This window comes from Manis javanica, chromosome 4 (assembly GCF_040802235.1).
Source record: "Manis javanica isolate MJ-LG chromosome 4, MJ_LKY, whole genome shotgun sequence".
In the NCBI taxonomy this organism is placed as follows: domain Eukaryota; kingdom Metazoa; phylum Chordata; class Mammalia; order Pholidota; family Manidae; genus Manis; species Manis javanica.
The window spans coordinates 137,501,373-137,528,751 of NC_133159.1; the positions used below are offsets into that span (position 1 = coordinate 137,501,373).

The following is a 27,379-nucleotide window of genomic DNA, read 5'->3' on the forward strand; positions in this document are numbered from 1 at the left end:
TACTAAGCCCCACTCAGTAGTGGAGCCCATTTCTAGTTTAAGAGCATGAACTTTGGAGTCAGACTGCTTTGGTTTAAATTTTAGCTCTGTTGTTTATCATCTGTATAATCTTGGGCAAGTAACTTCATCTTTCTGGGCTTCAATATTCATTCATCTTTCAGATTTATCTAATGCTTGCTATGTGCCAGGCATTGTACTAGATGCCAGAGAGACTGCAGGGAATGAAACAAACCCCTAGCCTTTAGAGCTTACATTCATGTGGGGGAAATAAAACAAGAAAAATTAAATATACACTGTGTTAGATAATGGTATGTACTGAGGAGGAAAATAAAATAGGAAAAGGAATAGGAAGTTTGGGAGGGTATTGGAATTGTAGTGTGTCAAGGGAAGGCTTCATTAAGAAGGTAGTACTGAGGAAAGTAAAGCCATGAGACAGATGTTAGAAGAGCTTTCTGTCCAAAGACACTAAGGTAGAAGTGTGTCTGTCCTGATCAAAGAACAGCAAGTCCATGTGTTTGGAAGCAAGTGAGTGAGTTAAGCAGTGTGGATAGTGGCAGTGGACGAGGTTAGGATGGGAATTTGTTTTCAGATTACCTGGAACCTTAATGGGGCATATTTTGACCATTTCTGAGATGGGAAATGACAAAAGCATTTTGAAAGAGGAGTGATGTGATCCAACACATCTAAAAAGGTCATTCTAAAATGCTGGCAAGGATGCAGAGAAAGGTGAACCCTCCTACACTGTTGGTAGGAATATAAATTAGTTCAACCATTGTGGAAAACAATATGGAGGTTCCTCAAAAAGCTAAAAATGGAAATACCATTTGACCAGGGTACTCCACTCCTAGGAATTTACCAGAAGAAAGCAAGATTCCAGATTCAAAAAGACACACACCCCTATGTTTATCGCAGCACTTTTTACAATAGCCAAGAAATGGAAGCAACCTAAGTGGCCATCAGTAGATGAATGGATAAAGAAGATGTGGTACATATACACAGTGGAATATTATTCAGCCATAAGAAGAAAACAAATCCTACCATTTGCAGCAACATGGATGGAGCTAAAGGGTATTATGCTCAGTGAAATAAGCCAGGCAGAGAAAAACAAGTACCAAATGATTTTTCTCATTTGTGGAGTATAACAGCAAAGCGAAACTTAAGGAACAAAACTAGCAGACTCACAAACTCCAAGAAGGGACTAGTGGTTACCAAAGGGGAAGGGTGGGGGAGAGTGGGTGGGGAGGGAGGGAGAAGAAGATTGAGGGGCATTATGATTGGCACACAATGTGGGGGAGGGTCACAGGGAAGACAGTGTAGCACAGAGAAGACAAGCACTGACTATATTAGCTTAACTATGCTGGTGGACAGTGACTGCAATGGAGTTTGTGGAGGGGACTTGATAATATGGGTGAATGTAGTGACCACAATGTTGCTCATGTGAAACCTTCATAAGATTGTATGTCAATGATACCTTAATTTTTAAAAAAAAAAGGTAATTCTAGGCACTAAAACAAGTAAAGGAAGAAAGGAAATCTATTCCAAAATGGTGCTGTAATAACTGGGTCTGTATGAAAAAAAAAATTGAATCATAACCCCTACCTCACTCCATATACAAAAACTAGTTTGAGATGGATCTTGGACCTAATGTAAAAATGCAAACCATAAAGCTTATAGAACAAGAGGGCAGTGTTTCTATGACCTTGGCCTAGGTAAGATTTCTTAGGACAGACACAAAAAAAGAGCATTAACCACAAAAGAAAAAACTGATAAATTAGACCATCAAAATAGGTCTCTCTGTTCATCAGAAGAAACAAGAAAAACGGCAAGCACAGTCAGAAAAAATGTTTACAATACGTGTAACAAAGGACTTGCATCCCATGTATCAAAAGAGCCCCTACAAATTAAATGAAAGTCAACCCAATAGGAACATTGCTCTGCATGTCTTCCTGAGAATAGAATGAAGAGGGGTAGGGGAGGCCCAGGGGGACCAGTTGCTCCGCAGTATTACAATAACGCATGTGAAATAGGACAGTGACTTGTACCAATGGGGGTGGTGAGAAACACTTAGATTCTGGATATATTTTGAACTAACTAGAGTTTCTGACATTGAGCATGAGAAAAGAAGAGAAATAAAAATGCCTCCAATATACCATGCCCACCAATAAAAACTCAGTATTGCAAAGATATCAGTTCCCCCAAATTGGTCTATAGGTTCAATACAATCCCAATCAAAATCCCAAGATATTTTTAATTGATAAACTAATTCTGAAAATTATAGGGAAATGCCAAAGGATCTAAAATAAGCAAGACAAATTTGAAAAAGAAAAGTTGGAGGATATAAACTACCAAATACCAAGACTTAAAAGTTTTAGTAGTTAAGACAGTGGGATATTAACACTCCAGAGGCCAATGAAAGTCCAGAAGTAGACCCACACTTGCTTTATGCTGAAAGTAATTGTGCAGAGCTGCGGGGAATGGCCAGTCTTTTCAATGAAAGATACTAGATATCTGTATGGAGGGGGAAAAAAGCGTTCTTGACCCTGAGCCTCACATTTACACAAAATCAATTCCAGATAAACTGTAGATCTAAATTTAAAAAGTAATAAAACACGTAGAAAATAACAGTGACTTCATGACCTTAAGATAAGTAAAGACTTTAAAGACAATACAAAAATCACTAACTAAAAAAGATTGATAAATCAAAACATTAAAATTAAGACTACTGCTTATCAAAGGCATATCAATCTCCAGGGAATTATACTGAGCAAAAAAAAGTGAATCTCAAAATGTTATATACTATATGATTCTGTTTATATAACTTTTATTTTTAATTGTGGTAAAATACACATAAAATTTTCCATCTTAACCATCCTTAAGCATACGTTTCAATGGTACATTTACATAATTATGCAACTGTCACCGCCCATCTCCAGAACTCCTCTCATTTTGTAAAAGTAAAACTCTGTACCCATTAAATAATGACTCCCCATTCCTCCCACCTCTACTTCCTGGCAACCACCAACCTATTTTCTGTCTTTATGAATTTCTGTTTCTCTTCTAGGTACTTCATGTAAGTGGAATCATACAGTTTGTCCTTCCGTGACTAGCTTATCCCACTTAGCTCCATGTCCTTAAGTTTTGTCCATGTGGTAAGCATGTGTCAGAATTTCCTTCCTTTTTATGGCTGAATAAATCCATGATATATATATACCACATTTTGCTTATCCATTCATTTATTGATGGACATGTGGGGGTTGCTTCCGTGTTTTAGCTATTGTGGATAATGCTGCTATAAATATGGGGGTACATATATTTCTTCAAGACCCTGTTTTCAGGTTTGGGGTATATACTCAGAGTAGTATTGCTGTATCATATGGTAAATCTATTTTTTAATTTTTTGAGAGGCTACACTGTGTTCCACAGTAGCTATACCACTTTACATTCCCACCAACAGTATATACAAAGGTTCCAATTTCTTCACGTCATTGTCAACACTTGCTATTTTCTATTGTTTTTTTTTAATAGCAGACATCGTAATGGGTGTTGGGTATATATAACATTTTTGAAATGATAACATTTTAGAAATGGAGAGCAGATTAGTGGCTGCCAGGGGTAGGGACGGGTGGAGGTGGTTATAAACATTAGTGATCCTTATGTAAGAACTATTCAGTAATTTTATGGTGGTAGATATCTGGACACAGGTGATAAAATTATATAGAACTCTCAGGGAAATGCAAATTAAAACCACAATGAGATATCACCTCACACCAGTTAGGATGGCCAACATAGAAAAGACTAGGAACAACAAATGCTGACAAGGATGTGGAGAAAGGGGAACCCTCCTAAACTGCTGGTGGGAATGTAAACTAGTTCAACCATTGTAGAAAGCAGTATGGAGGTTCCCAAAAAAACTCAAAATAAAAATACCATTTGACCCAGGAATTCCACTCTTAGGAACTTAGTCTAAGAGTGTAGGAACCCAGTTTCAAAAAGACATATGTACCCCTATGTTTATCGCAGCACTGTTTACGATAGCTAAGATATGGAAGCAATCTAAGTGTCCATCAGTATGGATAAAGAAGATGTGGTACATATACACAATGGAATATTATTCAGCCATAAGAAGAAAACAGATCCTACCATTTGCAACAACATGGATGGAGCTAGAGGATATTATGCTCAGTGAAATAAGCCAGGTGGAGAAAGACAAGTACCAAATGATTTCAATCATCTGTGGAGCATAAGAACAAAGCAAAAACTGAAGGACCAAAACAGCAGCAGACTTACAGAACCCAAGAATGGACTAACAGTTGCCAAAGGGAAAGGGACTGCCGAGGTGGGGGTGGGGGAGGGAGAAGGGGAATAAGGGGCATTACGATTAGCACACATAACATAGGGGTGTCACAAGGAAGACAGTATAGCACAGAGAAGACAAGTAGTGACTCTATAGCATCTTACTACACTGATGGACAGTGACTGTAATGGGGTATGTGGTGGGTACTTGATAATGGGGGGAATCTAGTAACTACAGTGTTGCCCATGTGATTTTATATTAGTGATACCAAAATTTTAAAAAATGAAAAAAAATATATAGAACTCAATACATAAACAAAGCAAGCAAAGGTAAAACAGGAAATCTGAATAAAATGGTGGATTATATCAATGCCAAAATCCTGTGATATTTGGCTGTGGTGGTGATATTATACTGTGGTTTTCCAAAACATCATCATTGGGGAAACTGGGCAAAGTGTGCAAGGTACTGCTCCATATTATTTCTTGGAACTGCATGTAAATCTACAATTATTTCAATGCAAAATTCAATTAAAACACACGAAGACCCCTTGAGAGAATGAGAAGGCAAACCTCAGAAGTATGAGAAAATATATTTGCAATACATATATCTCGGGGTGGGGGGGGACTAGTATCCAGAATACACTTTACAAATTAATGTGGAAAAAGACAGCTAACCCAGCAGAAAAACAGACAATTGATGGCTCAGGCCCTACATGGAACGGCCAGTACATGTATGACAATGTGTAGTAAATTGTATTTTGCAAAGATAGTGGCAACAATATGTTCTATTCTACATGTTCTTCTCATATGACTTTGACAGTCCTTCCAATTAGAAATAGAACCTGTGTCCCCTTCCCTTGAAAAAGTTGAGTGGGCTTTTGTGACTATTTCAGTCAACAGAGTATGGCAGATGTGGTACTATGTGGCTTCCAAGGATAGATTATAAAAGACCATGTAGCTTCTGCTTGAAAAGAGGCTTGAAATACTCTGTCTTTAAGCCTTCAGCTGTAGTCTGACTGTTTTGAGGCACTGTGCTGTGAGGGAGCCCAGGCAGATGGATCAAGTTTAAGGTCTTGAGCTACACAAAAAGAAAGATGCCTGGCCAGCCCCATCTGACCTCATGTGCATGAGAAACCCCAAGCCAGTTCTGCCCAGATGACCTGAAATTCTGATCCCTGAAACTGTGCGAGGTAGAAAAAGGACTGTTCATTGTTTAAACTTCTAAGTTTGGAGATGATTTGTTACACAGTGATGGATAGTGGGAATAGCATGCATTACTTCATTAGCCATTAGGGAAATGCAAATTAAAATCAAAATGAGATATCACGACACACACCCCGGAATGACCAAAATGGAAAAGCGACAAAACTAAGTACTGCTGGAAAAAAATGTGTATCAATACAACTGCTTAGAAAACCTGTTTGACAGAATCCTGCACAGCTGAATGTAAACATACCCTTTGACCCAACCATTCCATGTATAATAGAAATATAGATATATGTATATACAAGAATATTCATAGAAGCATTATGAATAATAGCCCCCAAACTCAAGCAACCCAAATGTTTCCCACTGAGAATGAATAAACTGTAGAAAATACATAAAAATGAATTAAATAGTAAAAATAAAGGAAATACTAATACATACAAGCTTTCAAATGGATCTCATAAACATAATGTTGAGCAAAAGAAGCCAGACAAAAAAATACATAGTGTGTCATTCCATTATATAAAGTCCAAAAAAGCAGGCAAAGCTTATCTATGACATTAGTAGTCAGGATAGAGGTCAGTCTGGAGAGGAAGAGGAGAGTGACAGAGGACAGAAATGGCTCCTGGGAATGTTCTAGCAACAGGCTGTGGATGTTGTTTCTTGACCTGGGTGGGTGTTTATATGGGTGTGTTCACTTTATGATAATTCACTTAGGAGTTGTACACTTTTTTTAATGTATTTGTACTTTGATACAATGTTAATTTGTAAAGCCTCCAAGGTTTTCAGACTTTCTGGAAGAATGGAGTTGCTATTTACTGAAATAGGAAAAACAGTGGAAGGAGCAGATTGGAGGTAGGATCAGGACCTCAGATTTGGATATGTTAGTCTAAGGTGCTGATCAGAGAAGTTGGCAAGTAGGAGATTCACTCTACAAATTAATGTAGGGAAGAGACATGGCCCGGACACATGGATTAGGGAATTGCCAGTGAGTAGATAACATTTAAAGCCATGGGATAAGTGAGATCTGTGAACAAAGGAGTGTAGTAGTAGAGAAAACAGTTCAAGGCCTGAGCCTGGGGCCATCTGTTGTCAGGTTGTTATAAGAACTGAATAACACAGCTCACGTTAGCATCAAGCATGGCACTTAATGAGCATTTAGCATGTATTTATTAGCTGGTATTATTTGCCTGCTAGCTGGCTTTTATAAAGCCTTCTCAGGCATTTTTTTCTCAGATTTAACTTTACTTTCCAATGGATTACTAATATTATATTATAAAATGAGGGAACTGAGGAGCATGGAAATGAAGGAATTTGCCCATTGTCACACAGTGTCTGCTCCAGAACTGGAAGCCAGACTCCCAGACAGTTTTCACTTCTTGTCCTTCAGGAAAGAGGCCTGGGTGGCTGTGGTGGGCCCAGCTAGGAGATGGTTCTGGTTAACCGTAGTGTCAGGGACCGTGGCTAGGCAGAGCAGATAGCCAGAGGAGCCTGAGAAAGGTAGTGATCAAGAAAGCAGGCAGAGGTTTTGCTAAAAGAGGCTTGAAGGATGCTGGCTAGGAAAAGGGCCAATGATCTGGAGGCAGAGGGCAAGGGCTGATGCATCAGCACATGCACTGGAGCCAGTGAACGTGAGAGCGGGGAAGACCAGGCCTCTGTCCTGGTGCCCCCTCACGAAGAGGGGATAGAAAAGATAGGGCCTTTTGTGTAAGTCCTTAGAGGCCTTCGCACACTGTCCCTCGTCACCCTGGGCTATTATGGACCCAGGATGGGGCAGGAGAGGGCCCACGTGATGCTGTTCACTTCCTTGGGCTCATGGCTCCAGCCTTGGGAACTAGGTATGATGGGGGGGTGCAGGGCCTACCCCCTTCCCTGCTATTTCAAGTCCCTGGGCCTGAAGGCCCAGCACAGAGTGGGTTAAGAGCCCTGGAACCTCTGCCTGGAGGAGCAGAGTGGGGCGGAGAACTGTCATGAGGAGGCTTGTCTGGCCTGATAATCCAGGCTGCCTATCTCTTCCACAGCAGCTGTGAAGCAGACAGGTTGTCCTGGCAGGGAGGGAAGGAGGCTGAAGGCCTGGCTGATGGCGGGAAGCATTTGAGGAGGGAGGGGCACCCAGGCTCTCTGGGGATCCTTTCCCACACAACAGCTACCTCAGGACTGTGCCAGGAGACTGGAGAGTCATGGCCCCAATCTGGACATGGGGGCTCCCACTGACCCAGAGAACAGGAACTGGGAGCTGATAAACAGACTTAGGGATGTACTGATCGGAAAGTTTCTTTTTCTGATTCACTGTGTTCCTGGGTGGTGTTCGAGGGGTGCATCTGTACCCGTGTCTGAGTGAGCGCATATGCCATGGTACAGGACCCTCTGGGGAAGACGAGTAGGGAAGCCCATTGCAAAGGCAGAAGGGGAGAAGCCTGGTATTTGTTGAGCTCCTGTTATACTGAGCCTGGCTTTAGGTTAGAACTTTCACCTCTACTATCTCATTTCATCTGCACAACAATCATGGAGAAGAAAATATTTCAAACCCATTTTACTGGTAAGGAAACCAAGGCTCTCAGGGCAAGGGCAAGGGCCCAGGCCCACTCCACAGGTACTGGTGGAGTCCAGGCTCTGACAAACCCAGAGCCGTGCTTCTTCCTTCTGGCTCGGAGTCTGTCCTGGGCAGGCCGTCAGGGAGAAAAGCAACAACTCTAAGGCACAACCCTAGAACCATGCAGCCTGAGGTTCTGCTTCAAGCCAGGGATGGCCTGTGATTCCAGAGCATGTGAGCTTCATGAGGGGGCCTGGCTTACAAGGTGCAGGCCAGAGAAATGGGAGAGGATTGTTGCAGGGTTGGAGCAGGCCAAGAGCGGCACAAGGAAGAGGCTTGAAAAGGGGTTGGACACGTGAGAGAATCTGAGGATGTGGAAGCAAGGAGGGAATCCCTGCATCATGCAAGGGCTTCCCACACCTTCTGGCACTGAGTTTTCCCAAGGATCTTGTGAGCTAGGTATTTTGTTATCCCTATTTTAGAGACAGAGGACTGTGGCTCAGAGAGATGAAATAAGCAATATGCTCAGAATCACATTACTGATAAGTGGCAAAACAGATCTAATTCCATTGTCTCTGAAACTAAAAAAAAAAGCACATGGAGATAACACACAAAATCAAACTCATCTGTAGCAGGTTCATGCACAGAGCCTGGGGTCTGGAGTCTGGAGAACAGAGTTGTAGTCCTGCCTCTTTTCCTGATTTACTGTGTCACTCAGGGCTATCCCTTTCCTCCCAGAGCCTCAGTCTCTCTGTTTAAAAATTGCCATGCAGTCATCTTTTGGAGACTGATAGACATTGGCAAAGCCCCCAGGGAAACTGTTGCTAGGACATCATTGTATCTGGGTTCATTGCTCAGTATGTACTTGGCCAAAAGGCATAGAGAGTGTCAGGGAGCATGTCTGGTACTTAAGCAAGTGTTGGGCACTGTCAACAGGGTCAGCATCTATGCGGTGCAAGGCATTCTCTGAGCACTACCCAGGAGAAGGCCCAAAAAGAATGCTGGGGCCACAGAGAAGAATCAGACAAGGTGCCTGCTCACATAGTTGGCAACAAACAAGAGATCAGATTAAATTCCCACAATGTGTTGAGGAAACAGCAGGTTCAAAGCTTGGTCACTGGAGGCAAGTGTCAGGGAGGGTTAGGGGAGGCTTCCCATGCCAGTCAAGATGAAACCAAGCTGGGATAAAAAGCAATTGCCGGCTGTCCTCTCTGACAAACAGCCTACATCTCAAGCCCCAATCTAGCACGTGGATAGGAAGGATTAGAACAGTTTTCCAGCTTTTATTTTTCACACCTGTTAAGCAGCTGGAACGACATCATGTCCTTGCTTTGGGTCCCCTGTATCTAAAGCAAAACAGAAGAGCAAGGACCTCCCAGAACTTCTCAAAGTCTTTGGTTCCAAGATGAGTTTTGCTGCTGACTGTGCTGTGAGTGAAAGATTGAATGGCCATGTTATTTGGGCTTCTTTTATCTTTGTGCAAAACTGCCAATATCATGAAGCTTAGTAAAGCAACCAAAAGGAAATAGAGAGTAATTTTACTAGCTGGATCTTTTTTTTTACATGTGTTTACTGTGTATATCTTGTGTGTCTGTGGGCATAACACATGTGCACTGTGTAGTGCATGTTCTGCATGTTATGTGTGCCTGTGTATCTGTGGGCATCTTCTGCTGTCCTCCTGTTCCTCTTAGGGTCATGGGTTCCCCAATACAAAGAGATGGATGGAACCCTGAGGCCTTAGATGATTCTCTCCCCTTCTTTGGGCCTCAGTTTTCTCTCCTGTATAAATGAAAGATTTCAACTCCTATATAAATGAGGGATTTTGAAGGATTTTTGCAGATCTGACCATTTTTAATTTCATCATTTACCATAAGGCTTAAGGACTTCATTCTAAAAAGGTCTCAATAAGAGTTAAGGGCTTAAAGGACTGCAGCAGCAGGGACTGGAATTAGACATTAGGGGGATAAAGCTCGAGACTAGCCCCCCATTGGCCTCAGGAGAGCCATGGAGCTCCTGGTCTAAAGTAAAAGTTGTTAGAAAGCAAAGTTGGGCCCAAGGACTGATTGTGTCTCCCACCCAATGCTGGCCAGGCAAGAGGCAAAATCTCCATGTGACCTGCATAAAGGGAGCAGTACCCTCACCCTAACTCCTCTGGGGCTCTACAGAGACAAAGGAATGGGAAAGCAACCATCCAGGAGATAGCTCTGGGTGGGAAGTGTCTTCAGGTCTTACTGTGGCCCCTGCAGGCTCCTGATAAGCAGAAGGGCCCCCACCCTGATAGTCCCAAGTCTGCTTATCAGAGTCCCGACAGAGACTACCCCACCCAGGCTCAGACTCTCCTCCAGCCCACACCCTGATCATAGCACCCTCCACCCCAGCCAGGGGCTACAGCCACAGGCTCTCTGGTTGGCTGAGATACCTTTCTCCCTACCTCCAGGACCCCTGAGTCCTGCCCATGCTCCCCTCTGGTCTTGGCACCCAGGTACTAAGTAGAAGTCTAGGCAGTGAGTGGTATGGCACTGGTGCATGAAGCGTTTAGTCTGGCGAAGGAGTCCAACTGTCTGTAGCATCTCCAAGTAGAGGTGGAGCAGGAGGAGCTCACAGGACAGGAAAAGGGGTTAGCAGGGAGGCAAGGACAGACGTGATGATAATTCCTTACTCAGAGCACCTGGGTCTATAAAGCTTGCTTACCCATATTTCTCTTAATTCTTACCACTGAATGAGGTGTGTGTTACCACCAAAGCTCAGAGAAGTGGCACTTGGCCCGGAGTCACAGTTAGTGAGGTGGAGCAGAGGGGGGAAGGAAACTGACATCAGTCCTTTATGGGCTCCGTCTGATCTTGGAATTGGAGCTGGAGATGGGTGTTCATATAATCCTTGTACCATATGAAATAGGCATGGAAAACTCCCATTTTACATTTGAGGAAACTGAAGCTGAGAGCACTTGGTCTAAAGTCACAGAGGATTCAGGAGAGTTGGGACTGTCACTTAAGGCCTGTTACCTCTAAATCTGGGCTTCTCGATATCCTTGAGCTGCTTTCAAGAATATTCCATGAGCCTTCAGATGTTCAACAATCTCTGTTATTATTCATTGCGTGTGGCCTTCAGTTAGCCTCTGCGAGGATGGGGTGAGGTGGGAGTGAATTGTTTGGACCCCCTCTGTGGAACAGCACTGGCACTGTGCTAGGTGCTTTCCCAGCAGCCAATCACCTAGCTCTCACAACTCCCAAATGGGGCCTATTATTATTGCTATTTATAAGGAGAATGGGGAGGGTCTGAGAGAAAATTGTTGCCTGAGAGCTACAGCTTTGTCTGCCTCCCCAGGCCGAAGTCTCTCCTTCACCACATTCCACTGGGCTCAGCTCCATGTCAGATATTTGATGTGAACATTTTTTCAGTCACTATGCTGTTGTAGAAATATATCAGCAAATAAACTAGGCCCTGATTATTTAATGTGAATAATCATACAAATAAATAAGTCTGTAATGGAGATATAATTAGTCAGCGATGATTTCCCTGCAGAGGTGACCTTTAGAGATCTGAAGAGGAAGAGGAATTAACCAGGTAAGAACATGCCAAGCAAAGGGAAGAGCATGTGCCAAGGCTCTGTGGCAGCAGGAAATGGAACACCTCCAAGGAACCAAAGGAAGGTTGAGTCTCTCCTCCCATTCCTCCTCCTGGCCTCATTTGTCCCTGCAAAGGAGGGGTGTAACTGACTCCCAGAACACAGACTGGATCGTCTAGGATAGATGAAGGGAAGGAAGCAGAGATGCAGATGTGTCTCCAGATGATTGGGGGTCTAAATAATAGAGGCCCTGCTTTGAGTCGTCTCTTACCCCAGGAGTCTTGCCTTCCCCAGAGGCAGAGAACCAAATACTGTCAGACTCTCACTGTTAAGTGCTGAGCTCTGAAAAACAGGCCCTCACACATTCTTAGGCTGGCTCCACAGGAGCTTGGGATTCAGCTGCCCTCAAATCTCTCAGCAGAAGACTCCCACCCTGGAGAATTTAACACAGCAGAGGTAGGTGAGAGGTCTGCCTGCCTAGATCTAGCCTCCTTGGGCTCAGCATAAACATAGGCTAGGGTCTGGGGCTTGAAATTAAGGCCAGAGCTTGCCCCAAGAATCCTCAGAGATGCAGCTATCAGAGCCCTCCCTGCCTTAAAGAGATTTCAACTAACATTCGTACCACCAAAAAGCTCAGACAGCAATTAAGCCCAGGAGGATGGGTGAGGCTTTTCTTTCTCTTCTCAGGCCCAGCAGATGACCAGTTTTGTGGGCATGGGAGTGAAAAGTGGGTCCCAAACTTAACAAACTCCATCAAAAAGTATGTGAGAAAGGGCCTAATAGGGACAGGGGCCACTGAACAGCAGGGAAAGGGTTAAAAGGTAGGGCCTTCTAGAACCCAAGTGCTCCACCCAGGGGAGGGGCTGGTGGATTAAAAGGTCAGCAGCTTGAGTGGAAAGGCAGGGACAGGGCCTCCCTACATCCAAAGGCCTTCCCAGTCTGCAGTTCCAGCTCCAGGTAAGTACCCTTCTCTGGGTCTGCTTGTTGGTCTGACCAGTGGGAACCTTCTACTTCATTATATAATCTGTCTTATTTAACTCTGGCACTGGGTCCCTAAGGATATCTCAATATACCCTGTTCTTCAGGGTTCTTTAGGCCAGTCCCCTTCCCCTAACTACTTGGGTTGCCTTTGACCACAGAATGAAGGAGATGCTGGCCCAGAGCTATGGAGGAGGGATGGGGGAACTCTCCGTATCCTGCCCTCCCCGCTACCCTGTCCCCAGCCCATGGCTCTCCCTGCCACAGTGCTTTCCAAGCCGTGCTCCCAGTGTCCCCAGCAGGGCCCTGGCTGGGATATCATCATATACTGTAAGTTTGCAATAAGACACTACAGTATAGATGATGTACTAGTCCGGGTACCTCCAGCTCTGGAGCCTGATGAGAAAAGCGGGCATGCAGCAAAACCACCAGCTCACCTCTCAGCCTATCACAGCCTGTTGACCACCAGGGCACTTGGGAATGGCGAGGAAACCGTTACCATTACTGAGTTTAGTAATGGTAATGGTTCTCTTGCTGCACCCAGAAAATGTGCCAAGAAGAGAGCCCAGGACCCTGGAGCAGACTATTGGAAGGGAGGGAGATTCCAGCTCAGACAGTAGGTTCGGGGTGAGGGAAGGGCTTTTTCTTTCCTATTCTAAAGAAATAAAGATGAGAACCACAACACTTGTTTTTTAACTTTATTAACATCCAAGACTGGGGAAAGGCATGGAGTAGGAGGGATCAAAGCCTTGGGAAGTAGGTAGGAGACACTATCTCACTCAGGACACATGGGTATTTATACAGCTTCAGGGTGGGAAGCTGAAAGGAGAGGAAAAAGATCTCCTTTCTGTTAATAACTAGTAACTTAGGGAGAAACTCTGGGCCTAATGCCAGCAGGAAGAGGGTAGCACTACCCCCACCAAAGAGCCAATTTCTAAGACCTAAGTAGCTGGGGCCTCAGGCGGAGGAACTACCTGGGAACCAAGGTAGGTTCCTTCCTCCCACAGGAGACATGGCTGTGCAGGGCTGTGCAGACTCAGCCAGGCCATGCCAGCCGGCAGTCAGTAAGTGTCCATGCCCCTTACCAGTCCCTTTAGGCCCAGGGTAGGAGCAGTTCTGGTCAGTAGTTTCTGCCAGCAGCTTGGGACAGAATGCCTTGGAAAAGGCAGGAGGAGGTGATCACCGGAGGAGCTTCACAGAGAGGCGGAGCTGAACATCACAGAGGAAGATGTCCATGAGGTCCCTGCTCACCTCCTGTGCGATACAGGAGATCAGGTGCCCCTCTGGACCAATCAGGATTTTCTGAGGGGAGGGTAAAAGTGAGGGACATGAGTCTGTTCTCAGGGATCCCAAGCAGTGGAGGAAGAACCCCTGCCTAAGAGAGCTTTGATCCCTCCCCCAAGCCTAGCTCTGCTTACCACATGGGATTCTTTGGGCACCAGAAGATTCTGTACAATCATCAGCTCCCCACTTGGCCCTTCCTCCCACATCACCGTCTTCTGCACAGGTATATAACATGATTAGCCAGGCAGGTCTTACCCCTAAATCTCTGGAACCCAGCTGGGTGTGTGGCTGGTAGGGGGCCTCCAGGTCGTTTTTCTGTGCCTGTACCTGTTGCACACTGTAGGGTATCTCCTGAGGCAGGTGCTCTAGGAGCTTCTCTCGGATGATGTTGGTGCAGATCTCCTCAGGCATCTGGCTAGTGAGGACTCCACTATGGAACTCCCAGGGCCCTGGCCGGGCCTGTGTCAGGAGGTATTGCTGAGGGCACAGAGGGAGTGGGTGGGTATCTCAGTTGCAACCAGGACTTTCCTACTTACTCTCACTTGCAGAAGGTACTCTGAGGCTTGTCTTCAAATGGTAGAAGCCAAGGGCCAGGCTATGGCCAAGGCTAACTGACCTTTAGTGTTTTCACATCCTCTTGGCTGAGGGATGACAACATGAAAATCTCCTGGAAATGGGGCCAGCCAATCCTCTGAGGGCTTCCCGCAGACTGCGTGTTATGGCCCTTAGCTGGTGGGCTAGGGCAATGAGTGTTTAGCTGTGAGTGAAAGGCCTGCATCATCTTGAGCTTCTTGCCATTGACCACACCTTCAGTGAGAGCTGCTGTGAGCTCCAGGAGAACTGACTTCTGCTTCAAGCAATCGACCTGGGCATGGGGGATTGGCAGAGGGTATGTGATCAGTGAGATGGGCACTGTGGAGGAAAGCAGATCCCATCCTCAGGTAGGTGGTGCTCACCTTGTTCATGACAAGGATGCTGGGGACTTGAGAGAACTGGGTCAAGCACTGGAGCACCTGAGGGCTGAGCTGGTTCCGAGTCCACTTGTCTGAGACATCCACAAGAACCACAACTGGAAATTGGCAGGGTGGGAAAAAGGACAAGGATATGACCACTCTTTCCCCATCCCCCCAAAACACCCATGGTATGGGCTCTGGCTAACCCCCACCCCTCAAACTACCAAGAATGAGAGACCATGACCATGAAAATTGGGTTTCATATTCCCATCCTGAGCCTAACCCAGATCAGCAGATTCCATGCTCTTCCATGGATCTTCCAACAAGGAGCGCTCTAGATTGTGCCTGCAGGACAGACAGACATAGGTCAGGAAAGGTCTTATGACCAATGCACTCCTGATGAAGGATGGGCTGTGGTGAGGGGGTGCTTGACAGCCCCTTGATGGAACTGCCCTTCCCCCCTCTTCAACACCTTTCCTTTATACACTAGTTTCCACAGATGTTACCTTTTCTGTTTAGCAGGGCTGATGAGGCCAGGTGTGTCTAGTAGGACCTAAATCCAAGAAAGACCCACCCCCCACCAGATGGAAAGATTATGCTTGGGGACAGAAAGGCCATTTTTGATGTCAGGAGTCTGCCTCCTGCCCCCTTTCTTGGTCAAGCTGAGTTTAAATTTTTACCCTGCAGTTTTAATTCTAGATGGAATCCAAGAAGATGATGACGGGATGATGACAGTGATATGGAAAATTAGGATGAGATAGAGGGAATGGGACCTTTCTGACTAGATGCCAGAGGGGGAAGGCAAAAAGAGAACTGCATCAAGCCTAAAGAAGAGGAGACCCCCTTTCCTCAGAGAAATGAGTCTAAACATTTTCTTCAGGTCTAACAGTAAAGGAGACCCTCTTAGCTTCACCCTCTGTCCTGTTTGCAGGACTTCCATTGCAGGTACCCACCACTTGGGCCTCTTTCTCTGTGATGACTCCCAGAGCTCGGCAACGAGTGGTGTGCACCTTCTTGGAGACAGGGAACACCTACCAGGAACAAAGAAGTCCCAAGTGAGGTCCCAGATCCTTCTAGGACAACGCATGAAGACAGTTATAAGTGAGAGACGGGGTGGGGGTGGAAGACATAGTATACTTTTCGGCCAAGCAGCTGGTTGGAGAGTGTTGACTTCCCTGCATTCGGGGCACCCAGGAGGACCACTCGCAGGACCCGGGGGTTCTCAGGCATGTCGGGGCGATGGACCAAGAGGAGATCCTGTTCATCTGTGGGTGGGCATGGGAGAGGTAGTGCAATCTGTATCTCCTGTCAGGTCCTCAGTGCTACCCACAAAGGGAGTAGGGATACAAGATAAGTCACCAGGTTGAAGCTGAGACCTGGCTTTTAGACTGTTTGTCCATTAATTGTTTATAACACTATCAAATTCTTTAACTTCTATGAGTCCCTTAGTTTAGAGGTGATATTAACAGTACCTACTTAATATCATAACTTTCTTTTATCAATTGGCAATTGCGTAAAACACTCAGAACAAGACCTGACACTTGATACTCAGTTACTGTGTGGAACTGGACTGTGTTGCTGTGCCTGGTAAATATATGTACATGTGTGAAATTACAACTAAACCAGATAAAGCCAGAAATCCCTCCAGCTCTATTTCACTCTCCCAAGGGTGTTATGAAGGTTGTGCAAACTTTGTCAGGCTTTCTATATTAGTTCCTGTTGACACTGCATTGCAATGACCAGATTGTGCGTCCAGCCTCCCTACCACAGTTTAGTCTATGCTACTTGAAGAAGGGAAGATGCTATTTCCAGGTGTAACTCGGTGTCTTGACAGGTAGATGGAGCACTTACTGGATCATGGTTGCTTCCTACGTGGGGGCAGTGAGCCACAAATCCCCTTGCCTATGGCCCTTCAATCTTGTGCTCTTTGTGAGCACCTCTAGTTGTGACCAGATCGGTTCCCTCTGGCTCGAAAACCCTTAGAACCTGGTATCCTCTTCTGTGAGTTCCTTCGCTGCTCGCGTCTTTCTCGGGGGCCTCAAGATCGTTTTCTACAATATAGGGTCAGAAATGATACCCCCAGAGGCTGAGGGATCACCCCAACACGGGGTTCTCAGTGCTAAAACCGTGACAATCCCGGACAAGCTAAGCTGGGCCCTTTACCTCTGCGCACAGACACGGCGGGGACTCGAGAAGTCAATGAACTGTCGGGCTGGGTGAGTCCGAGGATGCAGTCCAGGGCTGAGGTCTGGCCGTAACGGTTTGAGGCCGAGGCTAGGCGGGAACCAGAGAAAGAGGCGCCCAGGACACAGGGCATGCACCTCTGCTGACAGCCCAAGAGCAAGGGGAGCCGGGTCACCCACTGACTCCCGACGTCAGGGCCCCGCTGCCAGACCCTTAACACCTCTCCAAGAAGCACAGCACCACGCCGGCCACGGGCAGCCATTGCAGCCGCAAGGCACACCGGAAACTGGCCAGGAACGCACCTGCGATTGGACGGCGCGACGGAAGAGCGAGCGAGCCGGAGAGAGCTAGAGCGGCCCAGAGGCTGATCCCCATGCGCGGCTGCGGGCGGGGAAGAATCCGCTCTGGAGACTGACCCGGGCTAAGGGGAAAACGCGCGGTTTGTATGAGCATGACGATCGTTTTGGACCCCCCCCCCACCTCACCGTGTTTCTTCTGCCAGAGTTTTGTAAAAGGCCTTTCTGAAAGACTACATTTCCCACGAGGCCAAGCGGCAGAAATCGTCCTATTAGAGCCTGACTTCACCCAGCTTAAGAAACTAGCGCTGTAAAGGAGGAATGAATAGTCGTGGGCGAGGGAGCTGGCATGTTCCGCCGGTCCCCGACCGTAAGGGTCTTTTTAGTCCTCTCCAGCCTCAGGCGTGCAGGATCCTCCCCCAGTCACCCTCTGACTTGATCTAGAGGTCGGCAGTGGCCTCCCGCAGTCAACCTTTATATGCGAGCTCCTGTAAGGAGTGGTCCTTGGGTCGGTGTTCTCTCCGTGAGCAGCCGACCCGGATTTCCCTCTTGTGAACCTGGCCTACTGTCCCCTTTCTGAGGCCATTGCTGTCTGGAGAAAAACCAGAGGGTCTGCAATGGGAGAAGCTACGTACTAACCTAGAATCTCCCCGACTGCCTTAACGGCCTTAGGAACTCGGCCAACTTGTAGTCTTAAATCCTCTTCATACTTTGAAGCCTCTTAATCAAGCTATTGAAATTGAGAGACTGTTGTGGCGATTGGAGGGAATGGGGATTTATTAAGCATATTCTATATATAGGCCCTGTCTAGGTTCTGGGGATATATCAGTGAACAAAATGGACAAAAATCTCCATCATGGGATTTGTATTCTGGGGTGTGTGTGTTGGTATGTGGAATGGGGGAAAGGAAAGAGACATTAAGTTAGTGACTTGACAGGAACAGTTTCAGTAGAGTGGACCATATTAAAGCCTAAATGGAGTGGGAGTGGGTTTAGAAGAGAATGAGAGGAGAGGAATTGAGAATATAGCCAGTACACACACGCACCCCTATATGGAAGACTTTTTTTTTTGTTTGCTCATGGCAGTGACCCAATAGAAAGGAAAAAATTCATGATATTGGGCAGGGGGGAGAATTGCTGGAGGATGGTAAGAATCAACTGACTGGCAGGCCGCTGTTGTAGGAACGGAGGCTGAGTGTCCCGAGAAGCTCTAAGTGAGATAGGATTGATGGAGCCTGGGTAGACAAAATGCCCTGATGGTTTGTGAATGGTGCCAGGCTCCAGCTTTCAGGCTGCCTGCTCTTGTTAGTAAAAGAGACCTCCTTTTTGGAATGTAACATTCTGGATGTTCTTTGAACATATGGGTGCCCAAAGAACAGGATGCCACTAAATACAGGATAGCTAGCCATCAAAAAAATAAGAATTTTCGTATAGACAGTTAGGTGAAATACTATTTCAACTGCAATGAAGGTGAAGGGAAATTTCAGGTTAAACAGTGGTTGAGGAGCTTAATTGCATAAATACATATCACCCAAGGAACACATACTGAATTACTGCAGTACTGCCAACAGAAAATACTGTGGAAGGATCACAGGGATGGTACAAAACTTAGCAGAAATGACTCAAAGTCCCTTGTGCCAAAGTGCCTTATTTCTCTTCTTTCCCAGAGATTTTTCACCTCTAAGAATACTATGGGGAATTTTGTATTTTATGAGATTAGGAGAGGCTTATGAAATGAAACAGACTGCCCGAGTTCATATCTCAGTTTGTCACTTAGCTGTATGCATTTGGACAAGTTATTCAAACTCTCCAAGTGTCAGTTTCTTCATCTGTGAAATAAAGGTGATGATAAACATATTTGCCTAATATGTTCGCTTGAATCTAGGATTTAGAACAATATAGGTTCTCAGTGCACATTCCTATTTCAGTCATGTTCCTACCCCTTTGGGAACCTTGTTCCATGACTTATTCTTTATTTTCTATATAGACAATTTCTGTACTATATACCCTCTGTCAGCATTTCTTTAAAAAATGCTTAATCTCAGGATTTAATAATGTGTGTAACAGTTGAATCACTGTGTTGTATACTTGAAACCAATATAAGATTGTATATCAACTATACTTCAATAAAAAAGGATTGGAATACAAAGAAATGCTTAATCTCCTTGTGAAAAGCAAAAAATAAAAATTTTTTGACACCAAGTCCTTTTCCAACTAGTTATCACTTTATCATTCTCACTAAAATAGTGCAGATGAGGGTGGTGGAGAGAAGCAGATGGATTCCAGAGATTTAAGCGGGTATAAATTGAAGGAGATGGTTCTTAAAACCCTCTAAGGGCCTCCTGTTATAACTACATTAATCTGAAGTTCTTACATGCATTGAGTCGTGCTTACTTCTACTCCAGGCTTCAGGTACACTAGCTTTCTTTCCATCTGTTGAATGTACCAAGCTCATTTACGTCTGCTACTCCTGCTTCCTGTATCCTATATTTGGCTTTTGCTCCCCATTAAAGTCTCAGCTTAAATGTCATTTCCTCAGAGTGCCTTTTCCTCACAGCACTTATCACTACCTGCAATGATTTCTTTTGCAGTGCCTGAAATACTATAAGAGGGTCCTCAGGGGTCTTCAAGTTCTTAACAACCTCCCCATGGCCCCAATAAGACCAAGTCATTCTTCACTGCCCTCAGAATAAAGTACAAACTAATGTGGCTTCAGCTTGTTTTGCCAGTCTCTTCTCTTGTCTCTCCTCTTTTTCAGCTCAATTTAATTTTTTTCTTAGTCCCCCAGTTGCTTGGTATTATTTCTCATTTACAGATCTTCCCACAGGCAGTTCCTTCCATGACTTGTTAAATTCTCTCTTAGGACTCATTTTTCCCTCCTGTGGCAAAGCAGTTTATAATATAGTAATTGGTCACACAGATTACTAAGCCAGACATTCTGGGTTTGAGTCTCAGCTCCATTGTTTATGCAGGGCAAGTAATCTCTATTTCAGTTTATTCATCTATAAACTAGGAATAATGATAGCACCTTCATAGGACTGATATGTGTAAAGTGCTTAGAACAGTGCTTGGCACATCATAAATGTTATGCAAGTGTTTGTTGCTATTGTATATTCCCACTATACTGTAAATTCTATGAGGACAAGGACTTTATCTGTTGTTCAATACTGTATCTCTTGCACTTAGAATAGTATCTGGCACATAGTGGGTACTCAAAATGTTTTTTCATAGAGTGAATAAATTACATCTTTCTCAGGATTGGCTCTGCTTTGCTGGTGTCAACATGGCTGTAGCAGCTCCAAATATATCTTCTCACATCTAGTTTTAGGGGGAAAGAGCAACAGACTTCACCAGAAGGAAAATTATCCTTGTGTGTTTTTGCCTCTGATTGGGTTAATGTGCAATCACTGTAGTTTAGGGTATGTTATGAGCTGATTGACTTGGGTCTGGACCATGTGCTCTGTGCAGGGAATGAACCTCATCTAAATCACATGGTCTGAAAATAGGGTGGTTTTCTGAATGATTATCATTAGCTACAGTGAATGAATGGCAGGAAAAAAATTATTTCACTATTCTGCCCTTGGTAAGAAATTTGAGTAGGGAAATAGTTCAGGATACCCTTATCGTTCAAATGTAAGAAGATAAGCTGTCATCATACAGACTCCAGCAGGCCTTTCTGGGGGGGCATGTGGTGGTAAAGCTAGAAGTCTGGTGGAAGGCACAGTTTCCAGAAGCTTCAGGGTCAGCTAGGCCTTCTTTTCAGTTATCCATTCATCGGAACATAGTGTTGATGTTAATTCTTCCTTCTTTCTGGCACTGCAGTTCCCCTGTGGTGCCAAATGTGCTATCATTCCAAAGGGGAATGCTTTTGCCAATAAGGACAACTCTTCAAAGCCAGCTAACCACAAGATGTTCACTACTGCCTACCACCCAGCTCTGTCAGCAGTTGTATTTTGCTGTACATATGCCTAGGTCATAGGCCGTTCATACATGAGGATTGCACCTTTGTGTAGATTTGCTTTTTTAAGGACTGGATTATGCCACTTTATATACTGTTTTTCCACAGCCCATATACCTATGTACATAAAAGTCACAAGCATCTGATGAGAAAAACATCCTCAGGGTCCTAGGTGCTACAAGGAGTAACTCTTAGATTCTTAGTGACCTGAGAATTCCATTATATGCATTTTAAATTAGTAATTTGTAATTAGTAATATTGATGACAAACAGGCTCTATTGCCTCCAGCATCTCCGTGATGCTCCATTTTCAGCATTTTCAACCTTTACCCTAGGGCTTATTCTTGCTTCTTTCCAAAATGAGGAAAAATTTCCTTAATCTCAGATTAAGAGTTCAAATATTCACACCAGATCTTGGGATCAATAGTCAATTTTGCTTTCCTTAGAAGTACAGAAAATGTAACACCCTTCACAGAAAGAATGTATTTGCTCTCCTCCACCCCCACCCGCCATTATATTATATCTTGGCCCCTATCTCTGGGGATGGAAAAGTCATGGTGATAGGGATAGAATTTAGTTCTGTACTTCCTCTTCCCTTTGACCTCAGTGTATTGTCAGCAGCTTTCAAGCCTGTGAATTCCCAGGTTTCAATTGAGCCTAGTCTCTTGTTGGGCTATGCCAAGGTACCACAGTAGTTTAGGAGCTGATAGTTGGGTCCCCTTGGGCTAAAGATTTGGTTTTCATTTACTAGTTTGCAAAAAGGCTAGGCTGCATAGTGAGCAATGGAAAATAGGGGACCATTAGCCTGCAGGTCCCTATATGGCACGAGATGCTTAGAACATTTTCATCCAATAAATGTATGGGCTTGATGAAGGGACTCAACTTTGCAATGTCCCAGTGCATTCCAGTTGCAGTCACCTCCTTGACAAGGTCCTCAGGGATTCTGAGTACCTCCTGATCAGTAGTGTATTGTGGGATGTCAAAGTTGCTCTAACACAATTGCCCAATGCATTCTAGATGTGATCGTCGTCTTGAAAGAAATTCACATTTATTATCGGTGGTCACCTCAGAGCACCTGAATTCAGGCCTTTAAGTGCAAGTGGCATACTGGATCCTGGAAGTGCCCTTAAGTCTATGGCTTCTTACAGGCACCGAGATCCAAGCATTCAGTAAACCTAGGCAAGGTAACTCAGTGGCGTCAGACCTAGGAGCAACCGCCAGAGCGTCTAAACCTACCAAGCCCTGGAGGCCAGCGGCCTTATCCGCCTGGGATCGAGAGGGTCGGGGCATCAGGCACTGAGGAAGACGCTCCGGCGCGGGCTGCGCAGGCGCGGGCTACCCTAGAGGGCCCCGGCACTCCAGACTGCGCAGGCGCAGGAGCGGCTCTCAGCGAGTCCCCACGGCGGCGGTAGCGACTGAGGGGTCCTGGGGTAGGGAGCAAAGGTGGCGGCGGCGGGCGGCAACGGAGCAGCCATGAGGGCCGGGCCCAGTCACCGACAGTGAGTGGAGGTGGAAGGGGGTTGGGTGGCGGGAGAAAAGAGGGTTGGCTTGGTGGAAGGATACCTCGACTTGGTGTGGGCTCTGCCTGTCGGAGGCGAAGGGGCGTGGGGGAGGGACAATTTGAGGTGATGATGGGAGAATTTGGGGACGCGGGTGGCCGGATCGCCCGCCCCAGGGCTGGACAGCTTGGGGGAGGGAAGGGTGCTCGCTGCAGCGTGAAGGAGCGCACGGCAGGAGCGGTGTCCCGTGCTTTCCCGTTTGTCATCGTCCCTTCCCCCAGAAGCTTTCGGTCGCCTCTCCCTTTCCGCTTCTTTCTGAGAATGGTCGTGGGGGGAGGGTGGTGGAGGATGAAAGCCCTGCCGGAGCTGAAGAAGCCAACTCTGAACCAGGCAGGGAAGGGCTGGTCACCCGGAATAATAGGCTGCTCAGGGTAGAAGATGGGAGATGGGGAGCCCTCCGTTTAAACCTGGGAGGGGTCCAGGAAAAAGAGTTAGGGCCTTAGAGTTCGACAGGTTTGAAACCACTCCGCTACTGATAAAGCTGATAGATTAACCTTGGGCAGGTCTCACTTAACTTTTCTGAACCTCTGGAAGATGTAATGCTTCAGTGAGCTGTTGCAAGTATCATCTATGTGATTGAGATTGTTTATGAAAATTGTGAATTGTAAGTACTATAGCATCAACAGTATTGCTGGATTTTAGACCTCACCAATACCAATGGAATGACTAATTTCTTTGTCAGGGCAAAGCATACTGTCTGTAAGACCTCAGTAGGCACAAATGTACTTTCTACATAGGCACAGCAGATCATGTGCAGAAATATCAGTTTGTGATGTGATTAATTAGCCATCACACTGGGGTAGGAAAAATACCATACTCTTAGGCATTTTTACAAATGGTGTGTAGATCCTTACTCAAGAGGAAGGAGATAGAGAATGGAGGGCCAATCTGTTAAGTGCTTTCTGAACATAGCTCACTATGGTTCGGTCCCTTGTAACACAGTTGGTACTACCGTGCTTTATTATGAGTTGAGAAAACTAGTCTGAGACAAGTTGACAGGGCGGTCCAGTGAGGGATGTGCAAATATAGTTTGTTAGTTTTAAATTGTAAAAAAGCTTTCCCTTTGCAAAGGAGTTTCTGGTTGCCCCAGGAACCCTTGTGTCTTATTTTGGAGGTCAGATAAGCATACAGCAGCTTTTCAGCTCCACTTTTTGTTACCATGCCCATGGAGTGTCTCTCAGAGACAGACAGAAGCAGCTGTGCAAGAGCCCAAGAGGTGGCTGGTTCTTTTCTGAGAGTCTACGGAGCACTCTTGAGACTTTGTTGTTTTGGGTGTTGTTTAGGGTAGACCAAGCAGAGGACAGAGTTAAACTTCCAGAGGGAGAATTGGCTTTCTAGCCGTAGCTTTTGAAAGAGAGGTGAATTGAAACTCCTTTCAAAAGGACAGAAGAAGTTGGATGCTTCAGCTTTGCTGGTCCTGAGGATTAAGAGTTGAAATGGTGAGGCTTTTTGGAAATTAGTGAGTGATTTGTCTTTCATCTGCACTAAGGTAGGGAGTGGCTGTACTAGATTCTTGAAGATGCACAGATAAGGAGAATGAATTATTTTATAGGAATGAGGAAAATAAACCCTAGTTGTCTTTAACTTCTCTATTTGATAAAATGTGTTTTACCTTTCTTTCCTGGAAATGCACAGTGACATATCTATCATTTTTGACTTTTTGCACTACTTCCTTGGCTCTCCCAATAAATTCTCTGTCCATAACACTAATTATTCTTTGTTAGGGGGTAGTTTTAAAAAGAAGGCATTTGTTACTGTTGTCTTAGGTGATTTACAAACTTCAAATTTATTCTTGGACTACCACATGGAAGATAAAGTGGAAGTATAAAATGTTAGAGTTGGCCTAGCTGTCTTGTTTTATTTTTAATTTTGATAATGTAGTTTTCCCTCTCTTGGAAATTTTCATCAGTTTAAACAAGTTCATAAGTGCAGTTTGTGTTACGTTAAAATAAGAGGTTTGTTCAGCGGTGATGAGAATTTCCTGTGTCCTTCTGTCCTTCTATTCTTTATCCTATTTGTGGTTACTTTTATGTAGTAGTTGACTGTTAGCAAATGAGGAGTCTTCCCCCTGGGGGAGAGAAAGGCTGTGGTCAGTGCCTTGATTGCCTGTTACGTGAGTAGTCTGTCAGAAGTGTGCATGTAAGGACTTCTGTGAGTCCCTGATATAGTACGGGCTAAAATAAAAGGATTAAGGTTTACTATCCTATTTTTATTCTGATAAAATGGATCATTTTACTTAAAACATCTCATGCCTCAGGGAAACCTTTTTTTTTATTTTTTTATTATTTTATTATTTTTTATTTTTTTTATTTTAAGGGAAACCTTTTTAAAACAGTCTATTTAAAAACAAAATTATGGTGTTTTTACCTCCCTCTCTTTTTTACTGAGAATACATACTTGCTTGCAAACAATTGTTGTTTCTTAGTAGCCTTTCTGATCTTGCCACCCATTCCTTAACTGAAGTCTCCTTTGCGGTATTTCCACAGCTGCTAATTAATAATAGCACAAAGAGTTTTTAGTTTCGTTTAGTTTTTTTGTCATTGTTTTGGTTCTTGATAGAGTGCTGACAACTTAAAAGGAGGATTGTATAGAAAGGTTAAAAAGGAAAAGTAAAGAGGAGAGTGGATTTAACTTAGTGAATTTGTAGATTGGTTCTTACGTTTGAAAGGGTAAAAGATTTAAGAACGGATGTATGGTTCAGCGTAGCCCCTCGACCAGGGTTTGGTATCAGTATTTTAGCACAGTAGTTGGCCTAGAGTAATTCACTCATTAAATAATTTGCTGAATGGAAAATGACAAATATAAATTATAATCAGCAAACATGGATTCAAATCTTGTGCAACCTTGTGTATCTTTGAAGGAGCTTACTGTGTGTCTTTACTTCAGTTTCCTATTCTATAAAACAAAGATAATAATTGTACTTAATGGGATAGATGGGGTGGTTGTGAGGGTTAAATGTGCATCATGTAAAGTGTTAAAATAGTACCTTATACTTAGTAAATGCTAAATAAATGCTGATTGTTACTAGTGTTTGTTGTATACACTTTTTGTGCCCAAATGTATTCTGGTCAAAGAAGATTCTGACATAGCCTTATCCTCTGGGAGTTCACAGCCTAGTGGAGGAGACAGAAGTATACCAAGTAATTATAATAGAAGGTACTACCTCATTTCATCAAATCTGTGATGCCAATGATTATAAGGTTCACAATTACTTTATACACTACCAAGAAAGAAGAAATGCTGTTAATACATCTAGTATGCCATCACTTGTAAGATGTTTTCAGAGAATGTGTGTTGTGGGTGGGGGGAGTATGCCTTAGAATTGATGAAGTGCAATAAACACTCTGTTAGAGGAAGGTACAACTTGTTATGTGAGTTTATGGAAGGCTGGGTGCAGGTATTGTCAGAAAAGGCTTCCTGCATGAAACTGCATGATAGGTCCTCAAATGGACAGAGAAGATAGGGCATTCCGAGGAGACAGTAAAGCCTGAAAATGGGAAGAGAGAGGGAGGGCAGTATTAATGTGTACTACCATATCAGGACAAGCAGGAGGAGGAAATGAGCTAAGACTTTGGCAGAGTAACATTGCATAAGGCAGCAGAGCAAGAAGCTCTGCACATTTTCAGAATGGAAGCTTAGCACATTTTCAGAAGAGACATGAACCTAATTCTTGGATTTAAACTCCTAAACTATTATAATAACTCTTTAAAAAGATGATTCTAATATAATAAATTGAAAAGTGAGTGTGAATTTGAGAAGCTTAGTGGCCAGAGGAAGGGCTGAAGCTTTACAGCTGACCAGAGGGCTAAGTGTGAAGTCACTGTGTAGTTGGTGAGAGGTGAATGCGTTCTTACTTATTTCTGTCTTTTAGCTGCTAATAATGAAGGTCTTTATTATGTCCCTTTCAGAGTTTTGTATCTTAGAGTGAAAAGACAACTCAAGAGGAAAAATGCTTAATTTTCTTTATTAAGGACACATTTAATACAAGGAGAATAATAAGCTATCAGGTTTGATAGCTCAATTATAAAATGGTGGTTTAGTACAGCACTGGATTGTACTGTTTCATGGGAAGATGTAGGTCATTTAAAGAATGATTTAAGAGACTCACTCAGTTACTAATTTTCTGGTACCTAACTCTGAAGCTAGTAGGGAAAAATATGAAAGACTAGAAATAACACAAGCATGAATTCTGTAGTCTCTTTTCACCAGTGAGCCAAAACTAGATTTGAATCTCTTAAGCTTTTTGGACTTTAGTCTCATTGAAAAATGCTGGATTCAGCAGTCAGACTCAGCAAACATTAAAGTGCCTACTGTGTGTTAGGCATTGTGCTAGGCACTGGGAATAAAAATATGAATGACACATCCTTATTTTTAAAGAGCTCAGTTTAATTGGCAACTAACAAATAATTATGAATCAGTACAGTAATTGCACTAAGTGCTGTGGGAGCACTGTTCTGCCTGGTGGGGGAAGGGAAGGTTGGAGAAGGTTTCTTAGAGGAAGAGGCAATTGGGTCTTGAGGGATGATTACCATTTGTTTGGCTGTTTCAACAAAAAGGATTGGAGAGGATAGT

General features: G+C 44.3%; 2 protein-coding genes across 10 annotated transcripts in view; one reads left to right on the forward strand and one right to left on the reverse strand.

Moving 5' to 3' along the window:
• Positions 1–13,259: 13,259 nt before the first annotated feature.
• Positions 13,260–17,292, reverse strand: ERAL1 (Era like 12S mitochondrial rRNA chaperone 1). 8 transcript variants are annotated; one of them, XM_017640754.3, is made up of 10 exons: positions 16,976–17,291; positions 15,950–16,077; positions 15,766–15,843; positions 15,319–15,365; positions 15,096–15,157; positions 14,816–14,928; positions 14,476–14,724; positions 14,187–14,336; positions 13,994–14,074; positions 13,260–13,784 (listed from the first exon to the last, which is right to left on the reverse strand). In XM_017640754.3, the coding sequence occupies exons 1-10, from the start codon at positions 17,256–17,258 to the stop codon at positions 13,755–13,757; spliced, it is 1,221 nt and encodes a 406-aa protein (XP_017496243.1). In that variant the 5' UTR covers positions 17,259–17,291; the 3' UTR covers positions 13,260–13,754. The 8 variants fall into 8 exon arrangements, with proteins under 8 accessions (XP_017496243.1, XP_017496226.1, XP_017496218.1 ...); XM_017640737.3 differs by having other exon boundaries at positions 13,260–13,829; XM_017640729.3 differs by having other exon boundaries at positions 13,260–13,877.
• Positions 17,293–22,610: 5,318 nt separating this feature from the next.
• Positions 22,611–27,379, forward strand: part of FAM222B (family with sequence similarity 222 member B) — a 52,339-nt gene continuing 47,570 nt past the window's right edge. Inside the window, exon 1 of one of the 2 annotated variants that reach the window (XM_017640830.3) lies at positions 22,611–22,747. The gene's annotated coding sequence lies outside the window, so the exon portion shown is untranslated. The remainder of the gene's footprint in view (positions 22,748–27,379) is intronic. The other variant, XM_017640847.3, reaches the window with a different exon arrangement.